Source organism: Solea solea, chromosome 5, assembly GCF_958295425.1.
Source record: "Solea solea chromosome 5, fSolSol10.1, whole genome shotgun sequence".
Classification (NCBI taxonomy): Eukaryota; Metazoa; Chordata; class Actinopteri; order Pleuronectiformes; family Soleidae; genus Solea; species Solea solea.
The window spans coordinates 12,542,647-12,567,722 of NC_081138.1; the positions used below are offsets into that span (position 1 = coordinate 12,542,647).

General features: G+C 40.2%; 2 protein-coding genes across 11 annotated transcripts in view; both read right to left on the reverse strand.

Moving 5' to 3' along the window:
• Positions 1–249: 249 nt before the first annotated feature.
• On the reverse strand, positions 250–8,837 carry scamp2l (secretory carrier membrane protein 2, like). The gene is made up of 9 exons (XM_058629554.1): positions 8,652–8,837; positions 6,926–7,003; positions 6,482–6,568; positions 5,346–5,472; positions 5,125–5,253; positions 4,404–4,563; positions 3,747–3,848; positions 3,096–3,213; positions 250–2,257 (listed from the first exon to the last, which is right to left on the reverse strand). The coding sequence occupies exons 1-9, from the start codon at positions 8,706–8,708 to the stop codon at positions 2,123–2,125; spliced, it is 993 nt and encodes a 330-aa protein (XP_058485537.1). The 5' UTR covers positions 8,709–8,837; the 3' UTR covers positions 250–2,122.
• A 1,289-nt stretch (positions 8,838–10,126) lies between these two features.
• Positions 10,127–25,076, reverse strand: part of myo9aa (myosin IXAa) — a 90,796-nt gene continuing 75,846 nt past the window's right edge. For 3 of the 10 annotated variants that reach the window (XM_058628749.1, XM_058628750.1, XM_058628741.1), the window contains 21 exons: positions 24,770–24,919; positions 23,924–24,240; positions 21,778–23,535; positions 21,317–21,419; positions 20,894–21,109; positions 19,930–20,027; positions 19,669–19,799; positions 19,283–19,497; positions 19,058–19,174; positions 18,643–18,831; positions 18,434–18,487; positions 17,767–17,878; positions 16,167–16,228; positions 15,698–15,890; positions 14,758–14,886; positions 14,535–14,640; positions 14,311–14,442; positions 13,300–13,423; positions 12,082–12,290; positions 11,829–11,971; positions 10,127–11,727 (listed from right to left, as the gene is read on the reverse strand). In XM_058628749.1, the coding sequence (XP_058484732.1) occupies positions 11,237–11,727; positions 11,829–11,971; positions 12,082–12,290; positions 13,300–13,423; positions 14,311–14,442; positions 14,535–14,640; positions 14,758–14,886; positions 15,698–15,890; positions 16,167–16,228; positions 17,767–17,878; positions 18,434–18,487; positions 18,643–18,831; positions 19,058–19,174; positions 19,283–19,497; positions 19,669–19,799; positions 19,930–20,027; positions 20,894–21,109; positions 21,317–21,419; positions 21,778–23,535; positions 23,924–24,240; positions 24,770–24,919 (5,049 nt within the window). In that variant the 3' untranslated portion in view covers positions 10,127–11,236. The remainder of the gene's footprint in view (positions 11,728–11,828; positions 11,972–12,081; positions 12,291–13,299; positions 13,424–14,310; positions 14,443–14,534; positions 14,641–14,757; positions 14,887–15,697; positions 15,891–16,166; positions 16,229–17,766; positions 17,879–18,433; positions 18,488–18,642; positions 18,832–19,057; positions 19,175–19,282; positions 19,498–19,668; positions 19,800–19,929; positions 20,028–20,893; positions 21,110–21,316; positions 21,420–21,777; positions 23,536–23,923; positions 24,241–24,769; positions 24,920–25,076) is intronic. The other 7 variants (XM_058628746.1, XM_058628744.1, XM_058628748.1 and 4 more) reach the window with 7 other exon arrangements.

Here is a 25,076-nt window from a genome sequence, read left to right on the forward strand (position 1 = left end):
ACACATGATCTCACCTTCACATTTTCATTACAAAGAAACATATTTCTTTATAATTAAATTGGGAATGTCCCTGTAAATGGCAAGTCACAGAAATGTTATGTTTATCCAACAATGTATACTCTTAATCCTACTTCTATGTATTGTTTTAACTTATGAAGCAAATACATAGTATGTGTACTAGTATACGTAAGGTATGAGTACATCTTTAAATAGCATAAAGTGCTTAACATGAACCAAATTGTCAAAAGAGAGAGGAAAAAAACCCAGTTTATTGAATATGACTGAGACGCCATTTTTACCAAATACCACTGAAAATAAGTTTTAAATAAGACACCAATATGTACAACACCTTATTACACAACATGACCATAAGGAAAACATTACAATAAAACAAAAAGCTGATAAAAACACAAATAACCAACTGCCTTGTGTTCAAATCCCCACACAAAAATTGGTGGATTACATTAGTGTCAAGGCCCTGAGGTTAAAGCTAAACTAAGTGATTCGCTGTAAGAATAACAAACAGCCCATCTATGACTATTGAGATTGCATCCAAGTCAAGATAATCATTTTGTATTCTTTTAGCTCATTTATGGATTTTTTGGGAATAATTCTACATTAAAAATCTTTCAGTAACTTAGCATGAATAAACATGTAACATGCCTTTTAATGAAACTGCAGCAAAACTCCACACCTCGAAAAAGGTAATGTTGTTTCTAACATCAAGTCAAATGCAACAAACCAGTTCAACTACTTCATCATGTATGCCCAGAAGAGCTCTTTGTCTAACTTCAATAAGTTGCTCAAAACAGTACAAAACAACCCTTCATCCCGTCACCTTCATTATTAATCATAAGCTTATCAACTTTATACACCTGAAAATAAAACATTTTGTGAGAAAGTTGTGTGATTAGTAATGTCATTTTAGAAGCATCCTGTAAAGAGTAATGACTAAGTTATCAGTTTCATTTCGTAGAATACAGTGTACACAACATGGCTACCCTTTAAGTATCTAGATGCTGTTGTGCTGACAATATGTATACATACATTATGAGGAACCATCATTCAATGATGGGAAAACATTCTCATGTCTAATACACTTTTTAAACTATCAAAATCCCGTATTAGTGTGTTCACGTTTGAAGGGTCATTTTTATTTCACCTGGGGAAAAAAGGAAAAAAAATCCCCAGTATCTTAAAAATTACAGGATTTTAGTCATTGTACACTAAACTCTCACTAAACTCCAGCCTTGTTCTATGGTGTAAAAACAAATACTCTTATTTATACATAATTAGTCCGCCATGTTAAATAGATTATGTAGTGATGAGGTGCTGACAATCAAATTATATCACGGCCAATATGCCTCCTCTTCACTGTCTTCATTTTCATTTCACCTTCACTTTGAATTGAAAGTTTTAAGACAGCATCAACTGACAACATGCTGTCTAAAACGTAGGGTAGTTGAGATTTAAATAACATTACACGAGACCTCATTCTTTTCTCATATTTTTTTTGTCTCTTAAACCGTAGTGCATAACTTTTAAATATGATCAAATGTCGGTTACATTCAAGTCACTGGTGAATTAGTTCACACGAAGCTTATTAAACCAGATCCTCGCAGCTCTCTCTGTTTCTCAGAATCAAGTGTCGCCCAGCGACATTTCCTCACTTTGCACGGTAAGGGATACATTTTACTTCAAGACTGACAAAGGCAAGGAGGAAATACAACAGCAGCAGGTGGATGTAGGACTGAAAATGTTAAGTAGTGCCCACCAAAAATTTCAGAGCTGGATCTACTGCTAGAAACAATCCCCTGGAATTTCAGCAGTGTGACAAGATAAACAATTCAAAAAACTGGGTAGCAGAAGGGAGTGGATTGGTGCAAGAACGTCATGTAAAGGCAGCAGCAGTATTTTTGTTATTATTTAGAAATCTTCAGGGGGGGATTCTTATTATTATTTCTAATTGGAAAAAGGGGACACCCTTATTAGTATTTTCATCAAATGATCAAACCCTAAGCTAAAACTCCTCAGAAGAATGTTAGGACATGGCTTGTTTGATACATTCTTTTAGTGACATACAGAAAGATGAGACTCTCCTGAGGAAAACAGTCCAGTTTTCCTAGCTCCTGCCAAAGGCTCCCTGTGCAGCACCGGCTGCAGCAGACTGGAAGGATCGGTTGGTCAGGACTCCCTGGGAGAACTCCTGCTGGGCCTTGGTAAAGCTGGCACCTGTCCTTCTGTATTTAGAGTGGACCTGGGGAAATGGACAAAAGGGACAGAGATAGTCAGTGACAGGTTTTATATGTTCATTAAAGGATTGTTAGGTCTCACCAACTATAAGAGCAAGTAATAGGTGTTGATTCAATCCTTTTTTCCATTTACGGAAGTGTTTACGGTTATCCAACATGTTGTACGTGACAAAAATGTTAGACATAGTCAGGGTTTGCACTGCAGCAGGTGTGCACGGCAAGAGCATACAAACGAGAATGAAGGACAAGGTCATGGTTATTGTTACAAAGAAAAGAAGTCTTAATAAATAAAGTGCTACTATCATTAACAACAGGATACAAGTTTCCCCATTTCATTTGCCCTTCGTCTACATTTCCTGCATTGTGCCGGGTTTGGCTGATTCTTTCCACATGAATCATTTGTATGTAAGCTCAGCATCCTGAGCTGCTTTGAGTATTTCTGAACCTTCAGATCCATTCAGCAAATTCTAAATCTTTGTACTCCTTTTGATGCCCTTCCATCATAGCTGCTGTTAAGGGTTTTTGTTATCATGATTTTTACTTTCTCCAGTTATGTTTCTCTTTTTCATCTGGGAGCAGCCTCACTAAACTGGAGTGGAAATAAACAATATGATGCCACACTGAATTACTTCACTTCTAAATGCCTGTCTATCTTTAAGTAAGTTGAAGTAAAAAGCACCAATTTTATTTTTATTTACCGTATTTTAAATACGGTACATTTAGAATTTACTTTCACATATTAAGAATTTGGAACCTACTTACCGACACAAGATTATTTAAATCACATTATCTGCAAACTAAAAACTGCAAAATGGCCCCGTATTACACTTTATATTAGTGTACCATTTTCAGAAGGATGACACCCAATACGGCGTTTACGGTGAAAAACCCAGCGACCACCATCATAACCACAGCCACGGCCAAATTGGAGCCGATCATGCTGATTGCTGTGATCCATCCACTGCAAACAACAGAGAAACACAGAACAAACAAATAACATGAGTCACTTTGCAGTGAGAATGTACAGTACTGTATACAACACATACTTTTTGTCTTGAAAGTAATTTAATCAAAAGTATTCAACTAAAAGGAAATGATAAGATCCTGCCCTTCACCAATGACCAATGGAAAAGCAGGAAGTTTGAAAAAGTGACTGATGTAAAGTAGGGAAGCCCGATATATTATCTAATCTGAAAAGAAACCCAGAGAGAAAAGTTCCACACACTTACAAAGCAGCAACCCAGATAAGTTAGGGCAGCAGGAATCTGTCAAAGAGATGCAAGAGAGGAGATGCAGAGCAAGAATACACATACAAACAAACACAGTAAGTGAGAATGAAGATGAACCGCTGACCCATGCATACCCACAGTGTATAAGGCAAAGAGTAGAGACTCCTACTTACTATTGACAGAAATCTGTTATCAATAAGCAACTATGTCATACACTAACACCACCCTACAGATACTTATTCAGACAAAAAATGTTCCCACTCACCTGTTTCCCCACCTGGGGATCCCCACAGTTTGGATAATGTACACTGCCGTTTGGAAAAAGAAGACAAAGAAGAAGAAAAAGAAGCTAAAGGAGCTGTCAGACCTGGGGAGCAAAAATAGACAGAGACACCACATTATTATTGATATTTAACATTTAAGATGTTTGTTTTTGCAGTCATTATTCAATATTACTCTAAATTGAAAAGACACATTAGCATGAAAGCCACAAAAATGAGCCTAGAAGTCCTTGAATTTCCCAAAAATTCAATGCAAGTCTGTAGAAACCTAGATGTTATTTTACAGATTGCTCTTTTAAACTTAGTTTAAAATATGTATTTGCTCTGTGCCTTGTCCGTGTGCTTATTAAAAATATTCTTTACATATACCCTACTAATATTTCCTCTTATGCCGGTATCAGACTACACAATATTTCGTCTTTCACGATGGTCATTTTTGCATAGTTTGATCCCGGCATAACACTCAAGATTTCTGTTGTATGAATGTGTGTTTGTGGTCAGTGGACTGAAGAAATTGAATTACCCTTCAGGGATAAATAAAGTTTTCTGTATCTGTAAAACAACTGAATCAAACATTGTAATGTCCTGTCAGTATTGTAAATCAAAGTACATTTCATTAAGAGGCTGCTTAAACAGCGTACCTGAAGGCTTTGTAGACCGGCCTGTACCAGCAGACAAACGACACAGGAGTGAAGAGGATGAACCAGAGGATAGACAGACCAAAGTCCATACCATTTTGACTGTCTACAGTGAAGTAAGCCAGGCAGGCCAGCACGTTGAGGAAGAGGGTGGCACTGTGGACTGTGGAGACACACAGGAACCCAAAGTGTGACAGTGACCTTTAACCTCATAGAGTTCAAACTAAGTGACCCAACAAAGTTTGGATGGTTAAAAAAAGGTTGGGAGTAATGCTTTCATTAAATGTGACAGAAATGAATGACATGATTGGGTTCTGCACTGAGAGTCATTAACTGGACTGTTGGATTTTAAAAGAATTACAACCAAACTGAAAAGATCCAGCACATATAATGAGATACTCAATCATCACATTTAAATTATGTTGTAAATTGTGATTATTTTGTCATGTAAAAGTCAACATCTATAGCTGCTGCTCTCCAACTCAAAAGCATTAACAAAGAAGAAAGTGTTGCTACATGTATCTGAAGATACCTCACTTATGATTATAAACAAAGTACTTGCTCCATCTATCCATCATCTACCACTTTATCCTCCACTGGAGGGTCGCAGGTTACATATGAAAAACATTTTATCATGCACACTGGTGACTCTGTCATACTCAAAAACAATCCAACTTGTTATCTGAGTCAGTGTTGGGGAAAAGCTGCATACTGGGGTACATACACATCCAGAGATAGTACATTCTCTTGCAGATCCTGCGGTAATCCTCTGGGATTTCCCCTTCAAAGTCCTGGTAGAAGCAGGGCTTCACAGGGGAGAAACTGGGTAGAGGTGGCCAGTTGTTCTCTTTTGCTGAAAGACATTTCATAGAGTCATTATTTTGAGTGATTATCAGTTCTAATAGTTCCTGCATGTCACAACGTAAAACCACTGCAGTCACTTACTTCCATCGTTTGCTCTGCCTGCCGTCCTGTTCTGTAGCTCCTGCTCTTTACGGTCCAGCTCGGCTGCTTTCCGCTCCAGCTCCTCCTGCTGTTTGAGCAGGTCAGCTTGGGCAGCAGTTGCAGTTGCCTGGTGGGTGATTGGAGAGATGCACTCTAAAAACTCTTAATACTGTCACTTTTACCCCTAGTAGGACTAGGATGAGAAACACAATGTTAATCCTGGTTTTTGAATCGTAACTACTACTCTAATGCCAAGGTCAGAACACGCATTCGTCGATCCCAGAGCCATAGATTGGAGCCCACAGACAAATTGTCTAATTGTCACAAAACAACATGATAAAAAGGACAGGAGCGGAACCATGTAGCGGGGCTATATGACACCCAGAAAGATGACTGTAAGACAATGGCTTCCAAAGCGGTGTGTATAATACTTGCTGCGTTGGGTTATGAGAGGAGAACAGGCTGGACCCCAAAGAGAACTTCAAGGTAACTTCATCACTCCTCTTTCGCTTCACCATTTTGTGTGTTTATACTCATTACTTGTACTCTGTGCTCTCATTAGTCAATGTCACTGATGTGACGGCACACATCATATATGGCAGACAAACTAAAATGGAATTTGCCAGACTTTCTGCTGGGAGCTTGTGAGTTATCCCAGATCTGTGCTTGATTTATTTGGCTTACAGGTCACGACACCCTACATCTGTAGGTAATGCTTAAAAAGCATACAATAACCTCAGCATAAGACTAAGCAATGACTGTGGAAAGTAAACATTTAACTGATTGCAGTGCAGCTACTTTTTTCAACATGTGGAAATAACGTACAGGTGTATACCTGGTAATATACAGTATTTGTTTTGTTGTTTGTTATATGTTCAGCGGGTGATACGGTTTAAGAAATGAACAAATCATAATAGTATCTGTGAACACTGTATTTTGGCCAATTTGAGACTAAGGTCTTGTACTAATAAACATTGACTAGGTATCTTCTCAGTCGTAAAACGTAACATTTCTGTGTTACAATAGTCCTTGAAAGAAAATCCAACTCACAACCTGGCCCATTAGTCAATTTATTACTATTCTTAAATGTTCAAAATTGAATTTTCTCCATTTGTGAATGTGTATGCCTGACTCACCTTTGCACTGTGCTCCACAGAGGTCTGTAGTATCGCTGGTTGAGAAGAGACTGCAGAGATGGGGATAGTTGTGCCAGAGTGGTGTCCCTGTAAAAACAATTTAAGCAGTAATTCTTTTTTTTATTTTTTATTATTAAATCAAAACTAGGACGAATGAGGGTGACTGTAATTTCCTGTTCAAAACATCCACACAGAAACGAAAAAAAGACCCACAATGGGACCTAAAACAACAATGAAGGGACAAATAAAAGACAACAGAGAGACAAAGATGGACAACCAATCACAGAGTGGCAAAGATTTACTGCACATGCATTGTAATCACTGAATATTGCTCAGAGCTTTAGCAGTCCCTGTGCAGTAGGGGTTGGGGGGGGGGGGCACATTTGTGTTTCATAATCTGTCCATGATTATATCATTGGTTACATTAAAAGCTGAGGATCTCACCATGTCAGGGGCAGAGAAGGGGTTGAACTCTCCAGAGTTTTCATTGCCTCCGCTGGTGGCTTGTGTGACTGAGGCATCCTGGAAAAGAAACCATACATCCCGTACCTTAGTTAGGTAAAATGAGACGTTATGAAGGCAAAGTTATTTTTTCTCGCCTAATTCAAGGCCACGTGTAAAGAGGAATGTCCATGAGTGTCCCACCCAGTCCAGGAAGAGCACCTGAATACACACGTCACTTGCCACATTAACTATTTATAGACTCTAGGTTCTTGTTTCAGTTGAAACAGTGTCTTCACTTTTGAGGGAGCAAACTTGCGTTTATTATAATTTATTACGTGAATGTGTCACAGTGACACATGATTGCCTATAAACATACCACTAGAGCTATTTTGATATTAAAACATGAGATGAGGACGAAGAACTCACGAGTTTACAAAGAGAGTCATTAAATCTCTGATCGGCCATGAAAGATCTGATTTGAAGTGAAGCATTTGGTTCTATCTAGTGTTGTAGTACTTCAGCCCAGTCTTGTGATTGGATGGAAAAACTATACGAATACAAGCAAATTGGGGTAAGTAGAAAGGAGTAAGGACATTACTATTATTAAGTCCAAAAACACATAAATGTGTATCAGTTCACACTTTGTTGTCTTATGTCAGTCAAAGTGAAATAGTTTTGATTTTACAGAGCATCATGAAAGAAATGTGCCTTTGGTTGTTGATATTTTTTAATTTCCAGTTAAGTTTGACATTTCAGTGCATTAGTATTTTTGATACAAGTTCAAGTTTACTTTTGATCTGCAAGACAGAGCCTGACCAATATTAAATAGGGGCTGAGATGATGTTATCACTGTTCAATTGTATCACAATAATTGGTTATTGTAAGTATTGTAATTCGATTTTGTGATTTTCTTTTCCTTCTTCCTTAAACCAAAATTGTGTTTCATTCATTGAGATAATAACCCACGAGTCATATTTCCTACATAAATGCACATTACATCTCAGTCAGTCTGGCATTAGCTGCATTGACTGGGACACTGATATAGAACTGGTACAACAGTATGTTAACTGCTACATTTAGCTAATAATCAGATCAATACAAACAGGCCAGGTGGATAATAAAATAAATGGAGCTTCACAAAACAGGACACTGCCTTTTGAAAACCCTGGATTGATAAACAGAACGTTTAATTATGTTTTAGGTTAACCGGCAACTGCTACTTTTAGCTGTTTCGGTTCATCAAGCTAACATAAATATCACGATTCTGGGGGAGACGATTATTTTAAAAATCGCCAAAAACAAAAACACCTCAGTACATATCGATTTCGATTCCACCCACGCTAAAATAAACCGTATACAATATGCACTTGTCTTGACAACAACATGACTTTAATCAATGGCGTTTCGAGGAGGAGTCACAGTTGGTGTACAGCAGCAGCAGCAGCAGACACCTGTTCGTGGGTATGTTGCTTTACCTGAGCAAGTGACTTCACAGCACACGTACAGCGGCAAATCCGCTCTTTTTACATATGGCTAAAATTGGACGTCAACGTGTCATTATTCTCAACACATACGATTCTTAAGTCAGGAAATACCGGGGCCAAACCAAACCCAGCAACCAACCAAACAGGTTTTGGTCGCAGCATATTTCAGTCTTCACTTGACTCGAAGGAACAAAACCTTGTCTAAAACTCGGCTCGGAGCGGATACGACCAAACAGTCTTACCTGGAAGGGGTTCACGTCCACCGGGTCCGCGAAAGGGTTACTGTCATATGCCGACATCGTGGAGAAAAGTTGCTATCAAACGGACAAAAACAACGACAGCTCCCGTCTCCGTGGTGGCGGCTCCTGCTGCTCCTGCTCCACCTCAGCTCAGTGCCGGCGCTGCTGCTGCTGCTGCGACACTCAACCTCTGCGCATGCGCCGCTCGATCGGTGGCCCGCGTGATAATGGCCGTCTTGAGTCATTTCTTCTCAATGATCCTACCTGACGTTTTTCTTTTGTTAGAAATTAGGTCAAATAGTGTCCAATATACAATTCGTGTGACTGTCTGTATGAGCTCCTTCTCACGGGTGGAGCATCTTTCAATGTGATAATAAGTGTACCCCACTGAAGTAAAATACAACCACATTAAAACATACAATAACCATCATGCTTCACCCAGTGTATAACGTGGCATAAATGTAATTCATGTGGAAGAGAATTGGGGCCACATTTGATTTTTTTTTTGGGAGACAAAATAAAAAAAAAAGAAAAGAAAAAAGTCAGAATACTAACTTTAATCTTGGAATTCAAACTGTCAGAATTCTGAGATTAAAGTCAAAATTCTTAGATTAAAGTCAGGTTTCTGACTTGTTTACTTGTATTGAAGTAAAAATACAACCACACTAAAGCATACGTGTGTAACATGCCAGAGTATGAGTTTATATGAAAGAGGATTAAGGCTACACATGAATCTTTTGGGAAACAAAATACTCACAATAATCCCAGAAGTGAGGCGGTTTTATTTATTTAAATTTTGTTTTCAAACATTTTTACACGTGGCCATAATCCTCTTCCTCAATTGTATAATTGATGGCTTCCATACTTTTTAGATGTCTTAACTTAACTTAAGTTTAGTTGTCTTTTTGCTTGTTGGCCTAACAGTCCTGTCAGTAGAATGAATCACCATTGACATTATTACATTACATTAGTGTGAATTTTATGCAATACCAAGTAGAGCTGAAACGTTTAATCGATGAATCGATTATTAATCGATTACTAAATTAATCGACAACTATTTTGATAATCGATTAATCGGTTTGAAGCTTTTTTCATGATTAAAACAAGATTTATGATCGTTTGAGCTTCTTAAATATGAATATTTTCTTAATTTCTTTGCTCTGGATAACAAATAAATCATTAAAAGTCAATCATTTTGGTTTGTGGACAAAACAAGACATTTGAGAACATCATCATTTCTATGTTTGACGAACACCGATCAACATTTTTTATGGTTTTCTGATATTTTATGGACCAAACGATTCATCGATTAATCGAGAAAATAATCGATTATGAAAATAATTGTTAGTTGCAGCTCTAATACCAAGTGAAAACATCTGCTGAATAAAAGGCCAATTTTAGTATGTCATCTCCGGGTTGTGTACAATTTCAACGCAGGTTTAGAAAATACAGAAAATGAAGAACGACAGGAGACACTGTGACTTAATGCTCTTGCTTTGTTGCTATTGAGCAAACATTTCAGACAGGAGGAGGGTAAGGGTTCAGAAGCATAAGGGAATAATAGGTTTTAAAGAAAAGAACAATATCTGTCCACTATACTGTACATATGAACTGTACTGTACATAACAATTGTTGTATGGCTGTTAAGCAGTAAATGCATGGATTTTAATACACATCCAACATTCTTTACAGGGCTGGGATCCCCTCGGCTGGAATAACACCAGCGGACTTGGTCCCTTTCATGGCAGTACTTCCCTTGTGAGGGGAAATAAGCAGCACAAACTAAAAACACATGAAGTGGTTTTATCAGCACATACAGTCACCCATAAGCGCTCGCCGTGTGCACAGACACAAACACAAACACACACACTCTCTCACACACACACGCTCACATGTAAATCATCCACTGTCCACATCCATACATTATCTGCTCAAGGTACTCAACAAAAAAAAAAGATAAATATTTCAAAAAACCCAGCAGAGGCTGGTGTTTTGGCTTTGTACAGTATTTATACCTGTATATTATATGAATTTCTGCGTCATTAAAAATTATAAATAAGGGGAAAAAATAAATTTGCCATAACAGAAAAACCACTGCTTTAACTCATTGTTGTAAACTGTAAACTCATTAAGCAGCTAACATTGGAGACCTATAATATCACTGGAGCATCCGTGATGCCTGATTTCTTCTTCTTCGCTTTAGTACACTGCTTCAGCTTTCCAGCTACGTTAACATTCCCTGATGCCGAGTGGTCTTCTGCATTGTCCGACATTCCCTTTTCTCTGTCCTGTTCAGTGTGTCTCCTCTTGGCGCTGAGTAAAGATCTGCCAAGGCACTTTGAGAGTATGGGTGACAGTATAGGCTACAGAAGGGGAGCTGCTCTACGGACTACAGTCCCTCTGCCAACGGTCTCCTTGTCTAGAGGTGGAAGCACTTAAGACAACACTTCTCTGCAGACTTCAACAAAGAAAGGCTAAGCAAAAGCGCTTTGAGAAGTGATTGGTTGCTTCTACGTCACCTCCCATAGAGAACATATATATGCTTGCCAGAGAGTTGGATAGGGATTCCTCTGGTGTCCCAGAGTCCTTCATACCATGAATTCATTATTGCCATACAATACCAGCGACTGTGGTATGTCTGGCGGGTCCCTGCTATGGCCGCCACTGTCTCTTGAGTGCCTTTTTGGTGAATGCTTGGCCCCCTTCAGTTTTTGTTTGCTCTTCTCTGGATTGAAGGTGCCTCGACTGGTAAACTGGGGCCTATTGTCATGCATGCCTTCAAGATCCCCTGTAGGGCTCATTTCTATGCTATCAGAAGAGGCTTGAGACGTGTTCAGGGACTGGGACTGGGACTGGGCTGGACCTGAGCCTTGGGGTGGAGACTTGGAGTGGAAACGAAAGCGCCGTGTGGAGGAAGAGGAGGATAATGGGTGGTAGTGTGATGAGGAGGAATAGGAAGAAACACTAGAGCAAGAGTCAACAGAGTCCAGAGAGTCAGGCTGCCGGTGGAGAATGCGGCGTCGGGGGCTCCTTCCATCAGACCTTCGAGGCCATGGGGATGTCAACGCTGGACCTCTTTCTGCAGTAAAAAACAATGACAAATCAAGTCGGGTTTTTATCTCCTGTTCCAAATCACACTTGCAAAAATGCAAACTGAAAGGTGAGTTGTGATTCTCATACCAGAGAAGTCAGAAATGGTTTCCTCAGAGTCAACGTTGAGGTTTTCAGAGCTATCAGCTGTACCAATGGAGGCCTCTGACTCCAGGGTCTCATCATCTGATGCTCGGGGCTCCAGAGTCAAAATCTCAAAAGTCAACTCCTCTCTGCAGAGTAAAAACATTCTCCACATTAAAAATGTTGAGGCACAGCTAACACTTGTAATACATGCAATGTAATGTTGACACATCATTTTAAATGCGATGACGGATTTTACTTTTCTTTTTGCAGGCTTTCAATTTGCTCTGTTAACACTCTCTCTTCCTGCTGCATGGCTGCCTGCTGATACTCTGAGATTTCAACCAAAGAGTCTGCTCCCTCTTCACCACCGCTTTCCTCCACCACAGTGTTGGCCACAGGCGGCAGGCGGGGACTTAGTGGAGGTGAAGGTGTGTTGTAGCTTAGTCTCTGTAAGTGGCCTTTTCCCTGAGAAAAACACAAAACAAATCACATATTTTATCTTCTCACATTTGTTCTTTATAAGACGCTGCTCACACACATGCAGGGACGGAAGCATATGAAATGAACAGCTATGTTGAAAACAATACGGCCGTCCTTAATAAGCATTAACAAACTAAAACGTCACATTGTCACACAATGTTTACCTTTTTAGCTGCATTTGGCTGCTTAAGAGGAAAAGTGACAAACAAATAAACCCGAGATCAGTGACTGCAGATTCAAACAGGTCAAAAAAGAGAGAAAACAAACTACAGTCTAATATCAAAATCAATTCTAGCAACTTATTTACATTCTCATTTTAGCCTCTTATTGTTGACATTCTGAGTTCTTAAAAGTCAAGCTGACAGTAACAATTTGATACACTGTTACTGTCAACTTGACAGAATCACTATCATCATTATTTCTGTATGTTTTTGCTTTATTAATAGATTCATGTTGCGTCATAAATACCTTTATATAGTGAACTATTTATTGTTCCATATCAAAACAAACACTTTTATTTTGAAATGATGTGAAATAGCATCCTAAATATTTTAATTTCAATGTTTTTTTCTCAAAAATTTGGACTATTTTTTCTTGACCAGCCCCCTAATGACCAAACTAGACACTCAGTGACCCCCAGGTCAATTGAATTTGAGACCCCTGCTCTAAACACTTCTGTTCACAATTTATCCAGAGACAGACTTGACAGAAATAAAATAAACATTTCCAATTCCTGCTCTAGATTTCTTTTGTGAGTGAGCCACATGGTGGATGCATACATACCAGTGTGAACTATTGCTGATCAATAAAGTACATCCATCCATTCATCTATCTATAGACAAAAATCAAACAGCTATTTGTACAGGTCTCAAAAGAGACATCCTAGCTAGTACAGAACTGAAGGCTCAGTCAGGTGGACTTAAACTCCTGTCTGTGATTCATAACAACTGATAACAGTGGGATTTCTCATACAGGTCATATTATTTTATCTTACCATTGACCGTCGAATGACAGTCAATCTGAACTTGGCCTTGTTTTCAGCAAACTCCAGGGTATGGATGTCCTTCAGTCGTAATCTGTACTTACTCATCTGCTCGCAGATGATAAGTTCTACACACCTGTGGAACGACAAGACAAAACCACTTATATGATGACACAGTGCTGTTCTTATACACGTAGGCCCAGTTCATACTGGATGTGTGACATGTCCCCACACCAATGTGTTTATGATTTTAGTTTCTGTTTCAACTCAGACAGAAAACTTCATATTATCTTTTGTTTACTCAGATGGACAGAGAGAGATAGAGAGAACCTGCCCACACCATGTGTCTCGTGTGAACCAAACCTTAGCCTCCTTTAGACCAGTGGGTACCTGAAAGCTCACCTGGCAGAGCTAGTGCTCCGTGTACTGAAGCTACAACTCTCTGCAGCAGCTGGAAAAGTTCCCATGTTGCCAAATTTCACAATGCTGACCTTTGCTGCGTGTTTTCTCTAATCGCTCCCTCTTTCAAAGTACAATCCGTCTTATCCAACTCTGGATTAAAATGCGCCAAAATGTCTACAAAAACACCAGTGGCTCAGTTTCTTTGAAAACAAAAAACAACTCATTTTCTACACCAGAGACATTCCAGTAAAAAGTATTGTGTTTAAAACAAACAAACAAAAAAAAACCGATTTTTATTGTGAGTTTTCAGATGTAATTGACATGATACTGTATGTGTGACTTTCCAGAACAATCTTTTTTAGTTTGTTGCTATTTAGTCTAATGTACTCTTTTGCTCTGTTGTAAAATTCCTGCTGAATTGGACATTGATGGCCTTAAAGAAGCTGATGTTTATCGGTCCCACATGGAACCCATTAGTTTAATTCTAGTTCCACTTCCACTGTTTTTATCCTGGTCATGTGTCCTGCTGTGAATGAAACGCGACTGTGTCCCCATTTGGGGGTGGGGGGGGGGGGGGGGGGCAACCCCACACTTTGTGACAGACACTAAGTTCATGCTTACGCAGTCGTCTTGCTGATGTCTTGAACACTCTGCAGTGGATCGATGGTATCGGGACAACGAAGGATGCACGGAGCAAAAACTATGGCCAAGGCATTAGCAGACATACGGTTTGTCTCCTCTTGCAAGGCGACCCTAAAAAGCACAAACTCAACATTAGAGTCAACCATCAGGAAGGAAATAATATTCTGTTCATTCATTTATTAAAGAACTGATATTTGTTTTACCTGACAAGATGAAATATGAGGCGTTCCAGAGTGCATATGTGAGTTCTGTTTAGCTGATCAATAATTGAATACACCCCTCTAATCATTTCCTTTTTATCCTGCAAACCTGGAGAGACATTCAGACAAGATGAATCAAGAATAAAATCAAACTTTGGACTGAATGTAGAGTGCGGTGCACTTGAAGTACATATTAGCATTGTACGCCTGGATGATGACTACTCACCCATGGCTCGTATAAACTCTTCATACAGCTCAAAGGTCAAGAGAGGATTAGGCAGGTCTCTCAGCCACTGTTTGAAAACACTGGCAATGACGTTGATGTTGTAATCGTCCAGATTCATGCTTTCCACATCTGTTTGGGGAACGCAGGCAAACCAGATCGCATTTAGTTAGACCCCATAAATGGTTCTTAGTTTTAAAAGGTCCATCCAATCACTCATACCTATTCCAAACTACGGTGGCCTTTGCATACCAGAAAAGTTATAACAACTCTCTCCCACTCTTTCTGTTATTTCTTCACGAAACACATGTTCATTCAGACTAGGGATGGGACCATACGACTTTTTTTGTGTCTGATACCGATATCACTAACTCGAATATCTACCGATACCGACATCAGTCCAATACACTCATTTTAGACCATATATGAACTATGAAGCTGTTAACACATTTGTGCTGAGTCATTTCAAAGACGTCATTCTACAACTGTGTTACAAATATTGTTCTCCCCAAAAGAAGAAATAAACAGCCCTAACATGACTCAGCTAAAATGCTTTTGCTGGTTTTTATTTACATCTTTGCTGAAACACGCGACATATAGGATTTTTGAATTGTGTTGAATTTTTAATTTTTATCTGTCCGATATCTGATCCAGTGATTTTGTCCAGTATCGGGCCGATACCGATGCTGACTGATACCGATTCCCATCCCTAATCAGACTGCTGTGCTTCATAAAGCGAGACCCTTGCCTGAAGCACATAAAAAAGGCTTACTCTAAGGCTGTGAAAACAAAAAACAAGTTTTTATTTTAAAGCACTTATACACTGATGCAAACATCTGGGAAGTACATTCCATGTCTGCCAATATGCTCAGCTACATATTACACACTGGACCTTTAAAAGCTAACCATTCACCCGTTAGCTGTAGTTTATAGAAAAAGTTACCCGTGTCAAGTCCTTGTTTGAGTTCCTTAATTTTGTTGGTGGAGCCAGATTTCCGGTATATTCCTTCAGTGTAGAGTCCGTGCATCTCAATGTAGTTGATTAGCTTCTCCACAACCAGGGGCACTGTTTTGTCATCATTAGTCAGACGAGAAACCTCTACTCCAAACTGTCTGGAGGAGAGCTCTGGATCAAACTGACACAAGACACAAACATTATATACAGCCTTTGATAAACACACGATAATGCTGTGTACTTTTATTCATGTGTGATGCCACAAGCTCAATAATAATCAATAATCAATATAAGATTTGGTAAAGGTTCAAGGAAGAAAAACAAAGAGTCTCAGTGTGTATGTTTGGTCTTATCACTATCATATGTTAGTAAATATACTAGCATTTTGAAACCACAGCTACACAATTCATGTCACGGAACATAATTAAAGGGATACACAATAATACGACTAACTCACCTTCTTACTGCATTTGGTGGTCGTCCTCTGGCAGCACTTTCTATGGCAGGCGTACCGGCACACTGGATTAACACAGCCGGAGAAATCAAACGGGTCATTTCCATTATCAACAGAAAGACAGTGTCTCCTCATTATTCAGCAAAAGTTGGGCCAAAAGACAAAAATGTTGACACAAGCAGCATTGGCTGGAATTAAGAAAACATCCCGTGAATAAAGGAGAAATCTCTGCAGACACTGAGCTGCAGAACCCATGAGTCCAGTTGAAAACAATCTGATTAGGTCGGAAGAAGGAGAGGGGGTGGGGCTCAGTGTCTGAGGCCAGACTGTGTGTGTGTGTGTGTGTGTGTGTGGGCAAGTTATGAATGTAAAAGTGTGCATTTGAGGTCAAAAAGACTTGACAGATTTTATTCAACCACACATTTTGTGAGAGACAGTCTTAATAACACTCTGGTGGTTGGTTACATAAAGTCATTGTTGGCTCAATGAGTGAAGTCTTTGACTGTTGTTTAGAAATTGTAGTGAAATGTTCAATTTTAAAATTGGTGTTATCAACACACAGTGTTTTAGTGTATCATGGTGATGTCTGGTCTGTGCAGACAAACATCACATCTATTGTAAGGCTGCTTGTAACAATTCCACCGAAGAGGTTGATCACATTTGTGTCTGTTTGTGAAAAGCTTAACTAAAAAATAAAGGACACATTTGAATGAATCTCTCTGGGGGTGTAGGTTATAGCCCAAGGAAGATTTAAGTGGTGATATGAATGGATTCAGAATACAGTTGTTTTAGGGTCTTTCTTTACAGCTCTCACAATGTTTCTGTCATCAACTGCTGAAGTCTTCCTTGAAGTCATCCACCTAATATCTGTTGCTCAGTACACCAGTGGTTTCATTCCAAATGGTTGTACTGGCTATGGCCAATGTTTGTGCAATGGCTCTGATTGATTTCCCATCTTCTCTCAAATTCACAATTGCTTGTGTTTCACCCATAGACAGTTCTCTGGTTTCACATTCAGTGCTATTTATTGTTGGAATAAACAATGTATGGGACACAACCCACCTGTCAGTCACATGTTTCAATACTTTTGCTAACATGAAAATTGGGACAAAAGGTGCTATCTTCTATGTTGTGTATCAGATCCAGATGTAAATACCTGGAAGTAAAAGCTGTAATGTTCATCTTTTGTCTCATATTCATCGTTTGATGTCAAACCCAAATGTTTCAGACCACGGCAAAAATAAAGCAATTGGCCTCACTGTTCTAATACTATAGGGGGGCACTGTAGTTTTAATTAAATGTTTAACCCTGCCAGACAGGGGAGTGCAGACACTGCAGAAACGTTTGTACTCTCTGAGTGCTTACTATAGCTTTTATACCATTTAGTGTATTTTGAGTTCTCAGAGCCACAGGCAACACTGTCATATATCTTGTTTTGTCTAATCAGCTTTCAATAGCCCTTAGGATACATAACATCAAACAGAGCAGCAAATCTTCAAACTGAGAAGCTTGAATTATCAATTATAGTGTATTTTTTCCCTCACAATTATTGACTAACACCACAGCTTGATTATGAATTTAGCTTTTTCTGATGCTCACTCACATTTGCACACACAGGCGCGGTCCATCATCCAGATGAGCGATGAGCAGTATTCGCAGTATGTGGGGATGCTGTACTGCGTAGACTTAAAGATGTGACCATTGTGCTCTTCCACCTGCGGGGGGCAGCAGAGCACAGGTTAATTCAGAGTTGATGTACATTACTATCTCATGTTTTTAGAGCTGCAACTAACGCTTATTTTCATCAATTAATCTGTTGATTATTTTCTCGATTAATCGAGTAACTGTTTGTTAACGAACGTTGATCAGTGTTTGTCAGACCTGGAAATGATGACGTTCTTGAATGTCTTGTTTTGTCCACAAACCAAAATGATTCAGTTTAAATGATTTCTTTGTTATATGGAGCAAATCTACTAGAAAATATTGACATTTAAGAAGCTAAAACAGTCAGAAATCTTGTTTTAATCATGAAAAAAGCTTCAAAATCGATAAATAGATTATCAAAATTAATTTAGTAATCGATTAATCGAGTAATTGTTTCAGCTCTTTATGTTTTTCTCGTTCTTTATAGCCAGGTTTTATTCTGGTCACTGGTGTATTTATATATTGGTTTAAACAGTAAATGGAGGTGTAGAGAACTGACTGTTGGAGCAAAGTATCATCTTTATTTTGTAATGATGAGAATCAACTGAGAATGAACTCAGACTCACAATGTCGGCGTCCTTTTTCCTCCGCTTTTTGCGTTCAGGTTTGACTACCTGCTGCTGGAAAACAAAATAAAACATCTGAGATATTACAACTATAACAGATAACTTTGACAAAAAAAATCTGTGCAAACACAATTTTGAATGATAATAATAAAAACTGCATATATGTGTTTCATTTCCAAGGCAGTCAGGAGGCAGTTACATGTCCTTACCTTGCTGAGTGTACTGTCCAGAGGTTTATACTCTGTCATGAACTCATCCAGGAAAACCTTAAAGGTGTTGACCCACACTTTGACAGGAGACTCACTCCAGACCCTCTGCTCCTGACGCATAGTCTTCTCCAAGATTTGCTCAAACAGAGCATAGAGGTCTTTGTAGCGGATACTCTTCCCATCATCCATCTAGGGAGAAAGATAATAGAGTCATAGGGAGGGCAAAACATTTACAGTATTATAAAGAGTAATCTTAAAGCTGATGTCAGTGAAATAAACTTTCTATGTAGCGCTATATATACTTTTCATAGAGCGCTATATTCCAACACTGATCCCGAGGATTAGGACACAAAGTTAGACAAAGCACTGGCAGTAAATTCAAATTCATCATGCAAAAGGTGTTGACCACACTTACAGCGAGTGCGGTGGAATATGAGTTGAAGATGTTCAGACGGAATTCTTTCAAAGCCTTTTTAAAGACGACGTCCACCATGGTGTCCTTCTTACTGTCCTCGGTGTCCAAGTCGTTGATCTGAAATAAGACACCACAGCCACATTAGTGATGAAAGCATTGTGAGGAAATGACTTTGCTGATACCAACAGAACAAGGTGTGTTGGGTGAGTGCATGTTGGGTCACACCTTCTTCATTAGGAAGTCATTCATGGTCCTGTAGTCATTGGTGCAGGTGAGGATCTGCAGTGCATCGCTCTGCCACTGCGTAGGTTCCAGAGCCACGCTGCTGATCTTTACACTGCGCCGCCGCTTCACTTTGGGAGATGGGTCCTTGTTCTCCTTCAAGTCTCGATCCAGCATCATATCAGGACTGCAGGGTGGTGACATGCTTTCCTGACCTGCTGAGTGGAGGAAACCACCATTAGTGACAGATCTACAGGAATTGTAGTTTAACGGAAGTTACGTCAAATGAATGGCAAGTACATTCAAAGATTTACAATACATTGTTTCATTGATTGATGTCTCTCAATATGCAATAATCAGTTAGATAAAAATGCCATTAAATAATGCACCTTCTCCCAGAAGTGGACCAGTTTCTCCATAGTCTCCATCCAGGGAATCATTCCCACTAAGCAGCTTTTCTCTGGACGACTTCTTGTCCCCGTACTTGGGTTTACCCCAGAAACGCATCTTACCACGAACCCTGTTAAAAAACCAAAACAAAATTCATCAACATTAACCGATTACTGGTGAAAACTGTTAGTGACTACATATATTACAGCATTAAAACTAAAATGAGGCAAAACTACAAATGCTGTCAACGCTAAGCTAACCTTCCATCTTGTGAGTTCTTGTTCATTGAGTCCACTTTGACCAAATCTCCCGACGACATGGCTTTGTGCACTTTCTTCGGTTCCTGAGAGCTCGCAGGCTGAAACGAATAGTGAATGGATTTTATTATTGTGCATTATGATCCTAATTCAGGCCAGCAGATGACAGCATCACATCACAGCAGCTGCATTAACTGCATCATGTATTTACAGTTACAATGTCCTCTGTGTCATAGTAAAAGTATAAATGCATAATATCACAGTGCTTCTGAACTTCTTAAAACAAGTCTTAAGTGACTAAAGGTTGAAAACATATGGTACAAAGCATTTTCTCAAGAAAAAAAACAACAAAAAGGCACAAGTTAGAAAATCAAGTGGAAAGTTGAGGATGATTAGAACATTTTTTCCCAAGGATTCTCCAGGTTTACTTAGTGACAGAAAAAAGAGATGAACAGAACCCAGTGTGGTGCAAATACTGTTATTTAACTAGACAGGGGAAAAAAAGGGAGAGAAGTCATGGTTAGAGCTGTCAGAGAACGAGAAGCCAATGTTAGAGAAGCAACTATGTTACAAGCTGGACAAGCAACATTTAAAGCCAAACACATTTCAAAATTCATCTGCATCTGATACTTATTTCTAAAAGTCAAGCAAAATGGATTAATGGCTGTGTTATTATTTATGTAATAGACAAAATCACGATACATTCTCTTGGCAGGATCAGGTAATATTTTGTTTTAGCGAGTATTCTAATGTCTTTAAAATACCAGTTTTGAAATATATTAAATAAAATATAAAAAAATTAAAGATTAAAATGTGAAAGTGTCATATTAGATATCATTTGACGAAAACGGCTTTGTTGAAGCTGATCTGTATGTGCTCTCCGCTGAAGGGGGTTAGAAAAGTCAAGAAGAAGAAACGTTTTAAGAAAGCAGAGAGGGCCACTGTAGGTGAGGATGGTGCCTGTTACCATGTCTGAGTCACTGAAACAGGACTCTCGTAAGCCTGCCTCCGCGGAGCTCTGTTTGGAGAGGGGTAGAGTGTAATGACGGGGGCTGTGGGAGCTGTCACCATCATAGTCATCCTCATCTGAATCGCCCCCAACTGAAAGGATAGGGGCGCGGGTGAGGAAGTCGGAGCGGGTCCGTGCCATTCTGGCTTTCTTTTTTTGGCCTGCTCTGCCAACCTGGAGTTTAGCAGAGGTGACAGCATCATGTTTAAAAAGGTACTTTAAGCCGCAAAGTTGTGCTTTGTGAATGTCAGCTGGGTAAGAGTGGGGGCTATCCTGCTGAAATTCACTCATATTTCATGATTAAAAAAAGTCACTCCTGCACATTTGCACACACATGCTGTAGGTCTGTTTTCTGAAAATTAAACAGAAGAGATTACTTACATCCCGCACCTTTGTTCCTTTAGAGGGTTTGGACACTGATGTTGGTCCTTCTCTGGGAAGCGTCAAGTGTGTTTCTTCAGTGACAGCATCACTGTTATACCTGCTGGAAAAACAAAAGAAAAATATTAGTAAAAAAAAAAAAAAAGAACCATTGTCATTTATACAAATTAAGTGGCAACCAAAACCAATGTCAATAAAATTGCAATTGCACACACAATTAAATGCATTATTTAAAGTATATTTATGTTTTTATCATCCAGATTCTTCTGATGTGCCTTCATGATACCACTAGGGTGCACCAAAGTCAGAAAACATAGAATTCATCCATTAGTACTGGCTTGATTTATTTCTCTTGTCTATTTTTAACGAGACTATAATAAATATTTGTACCATGATTCCAACAGAAACATACAGTACATCACACTAGCAGAACATCAGCAATGTACTAGTTCATTACTCACTGAGTAAATGTCACTTTGTCCTTTGGAGAAAAGAAGATGTTTCCAGGTTTATCCGTCATGTTCACCACGGTACCCTGATGACTTGGTGGTTTGCTGTTAGCTGTTCTCACTCTGGTTCCTCCTCCATCTCTGGACTCCAATGTGAGCTTGGGTGCCCAGCCATCAGCAGCAGACCTGCTGTCCATTTGTTTTTTCCTGGGAGCAGAAGCTGGTGGAGGAGGCAGCTGGGGGTATTGCATTTCAACACCAGGGGGAGAGTGCAGTGACGGAGCACTGGAGTCTGACTGTGTTCTGGGATGAGGTGCGAGTGCTCTTGTCCTCTCAGTCAGCAGTGAACTGGGTCGAGGGGGTTTGCCAGAGGTTTCAGTCGCACCAACATCTTCCGCACCCCGTCGACTCTGCTGTATCCGGTGCAGAGCTTCACCTCTTTGTTTCTCAAACATGTCTCTCTCATATTGAGCGAAGTAAAGGCGCTGCTGCTCGAGCACTTCTTTTTGTTGTCTGATTTGCTCCATCATCTCCCTTTCATTCTGCTGTCGCTGACTACGCTGCCTCTCCTCTTTCTCCTCGTTCAGTCGCACTAGTTTCTCAATGACAATCTGGTCGGCCTGGAGAACAGAGGTAGAGGCCGGGACGGGACTTTGAGGCACAGCTACTGGGCCTGGTTTCTGTGGTGATGTGGTCAAGTCTCCAGTTTGGGCTGAAGAATCTCGAACCTCTAAAGCTGGACGGACAAGATCGCTCAGCTCTTCACTTAATGGCGTTTCTTTCTGCATACTGATGACCACAACCACTGGCCGACGCAATGACTCTGCCCGCTCTCTCAGAGGCTTTGTAACAGTGGAGTTGGTTGTAGCAACAGCTGCCTCTGTGTTTTGTTGAGGCTTTTCAGCAGTTTGAGGGAAGATGGCTGTGCTGCCTTCACTAGCAGGGAAATAAAAGGTCGGGAGGTAGTTTTCAATTTTGGGTGGATGTGTGGTTTGAGAGGTGGCTGCCAGATGAATTGTGTTCTGGTTCTGGCAGCATGGTGGAGACACAACATCAGCAAACTCTGCTCTATATGACTCATCGGGCTCTGGGCTTATTAAAGCAACCTCTCCATAAGACTCAGGGACTGAATCTATTGTAGGAAGAGAGGAGCAGGAGTCCTCGCTGTCCATCAACTCTTCTGTAGCCTTGGGCGGCTCCTCATCCATGCTGAGAAGCTCAAAGCTGCCTTTGGAGCTCTGGCTGTCAGGTGTGCCCTGGGGTGAACGAAGGGGCGGGGTTACAGGGGGCACCAACTCCACAGACCAACGCCGTTCCTCAGAGGGGGACGAAGCTCCTCCACTGGTTGCTCGGACCTTGAGGAGCTCCAGGCTGAACTTCGCCTGCTCTAATTCTCTCATCCGTCGGCTGGCTCTCTTGGAGCGAGTGGTTTTCTGACTGGGCTCATCTACAGTTCTGGCTCTTTCTCGCACCACCACAGTGGACGCTGAGATTGAGGCTGGGGCTTCAGGTTGTGCTGTAGAGGTTTGCTCTTTTGTTGTAGCATGTTCTCCTCCATCTCCTGACTCATAGCTGCTGATACTTTTCAGGTTCCTTTCTCGTTGTTCATAGGAGCGATCCTCCCAAGTGCTGAGGTCCAACCCCATTATTCTCTCAGATGGCCCCTCCTCTTCCTCTGGTGAAAGACTCACCTGACCATTGTGTAGCTGAAGCAGCTTCTCCTGCTGCTCCTTCTTCTCTCTCAGTCTCTGTTCTCTCAGTTTTTTGAAGCTGTGAATAAAAAACAAACAAAACAAAAGGACTCAAACCTCAGCTGATGTCAAACTGCTTCCTAGGCACAGTTAGAGTTTGATCAAATCTATTGTTCCCAACAGGTCAGCTGATTACAGAGCTGCTTTATGTTGGACTGCTTGCGTAATGTCACACTCTTACCAAGCCTGGTCTCTTACAACATTGAACAATGACTGAATACGTCACAGAGGCAGTGTGCAAAGATTTAACTTTATCAGCAGCTTGACAAAATCATGTAGTCACAAACAAAAGAAGTTATTTTCAGAAAATCAAGCCTTTACAAAAATGCTGTGAGGTTTGCGTTTAACTTACAGAACTAGTGCTACAGGTTAGGATACGGTGAGCGGTGTTTTACACCATGGCTTACCTCTGCCTGGCAAGGAAGCCTCTGCTAACTGCCTGTAGTCGTACCACAACATCATACAGACGCAAGTAGTCTTCTCTGGCTTGATGACAGCGCCAGGCTGTCTGAATAACCAGAGCTGCTGTGCAGCGCCGACGGAGCCATAATCTCCACGCCCTCTGTAGGACCAGAGCAGCGTCCCTCCATAGCCTGAACCTCTGGCGCTCTCTGTAACCTCTCCAGTGTGTCTGCAAACACAAAGCTGCCCCCTCTTGGACATTAGGGTCATAATCGTCCTCCTCTTCTTCCTCCTCAATGGACCGGTAAAAACGCCACCATTTCTGTGCGGAGATGAAGAGAGGATGTTTAATTTCATGATACTTTTTCATGCATTATTCAGACTTTTAAAGAGAATCCTCTGAACTGTGCTTGAACTGTCACACAGACATCAAATTGTAAAATTAGGATTTGAATAACTAATTATAAAGTATTAAGGTGTTGCTTAACATTAGCATGGATTTGGTAACACTTAACATTACAGTGCAGTTACAACATAGTAATAGCACATAGTAATTCTCATCACCAAGCAACTACCTGGATCTTAAATATAAGACAGTGTTACCATAATATAAACATTTTTTAAATACTGTACTGTGATGTAAAGGGAACAGAAATGTGTCAAATTATAATATCATATGATAATGTAGTAGCCATACAAGCTGACATAATGTTATTCATTTAGCACTCATTCATAAAATTATTTAAGGAGCACATTTTAAATAAAACATTTTTAAAGATGTTTTAAATCACACATGAAGAATGACAAAACTAGAAATAAAAGCATTGAAGATGAAAAGCACAACACAATACCTGGATGCAGATCGCTGCTTCCCTCATCCTGACAAACTGCCTCCTCTCCAGCCGGGCTCTGAACCGCTGCTGCAGCATGACAATGAGTCTGAGAACTTCCTTGTGGAGTAAGGCCTGCAGCCTCTGACGCTCAACCTCCCGCAGGAACACCTGGGGAGGGACCATGATGGAGTTAGTGAAGGGTAAACGAGCACTTAATGAAGACTGAAGGCTGTCCGGCTGCTTACAGAGCGGTTTAGGCATGCATACTTTCCAAAAACGAATAAAAACATCCTGCTCCCTGTTACTCACAACACACACACACAAA

What these genes read in the sequence shown, in the direction of transcription:
- scamp2l (XM_058629554.1), bottom strand. Translation starts at nt 8,708, where the DNA reads ATGTCGGCATATGACAGTAACCCTTTCGCGGACCCGGTGGACGTGAAC. An exon ending in AGGCAGAGCAAACGATGGAA is followed by an intron (nt 5,254 to 5,345) that starts GTAAGTGACTGC and finishes AATGTCTTTCAG; the next exon opens with CAAAAGAGAACAACTGGCCA. An exon ending in CCGGTCTACAAAGCCTTCAG is followed by an intron (nt 3,849 to 4,403) that starts GTACGCTGTTTA and finishes TTTGCTCCCCAG; the next exon opens with GTCTGACAGCTCCTTTAGCT.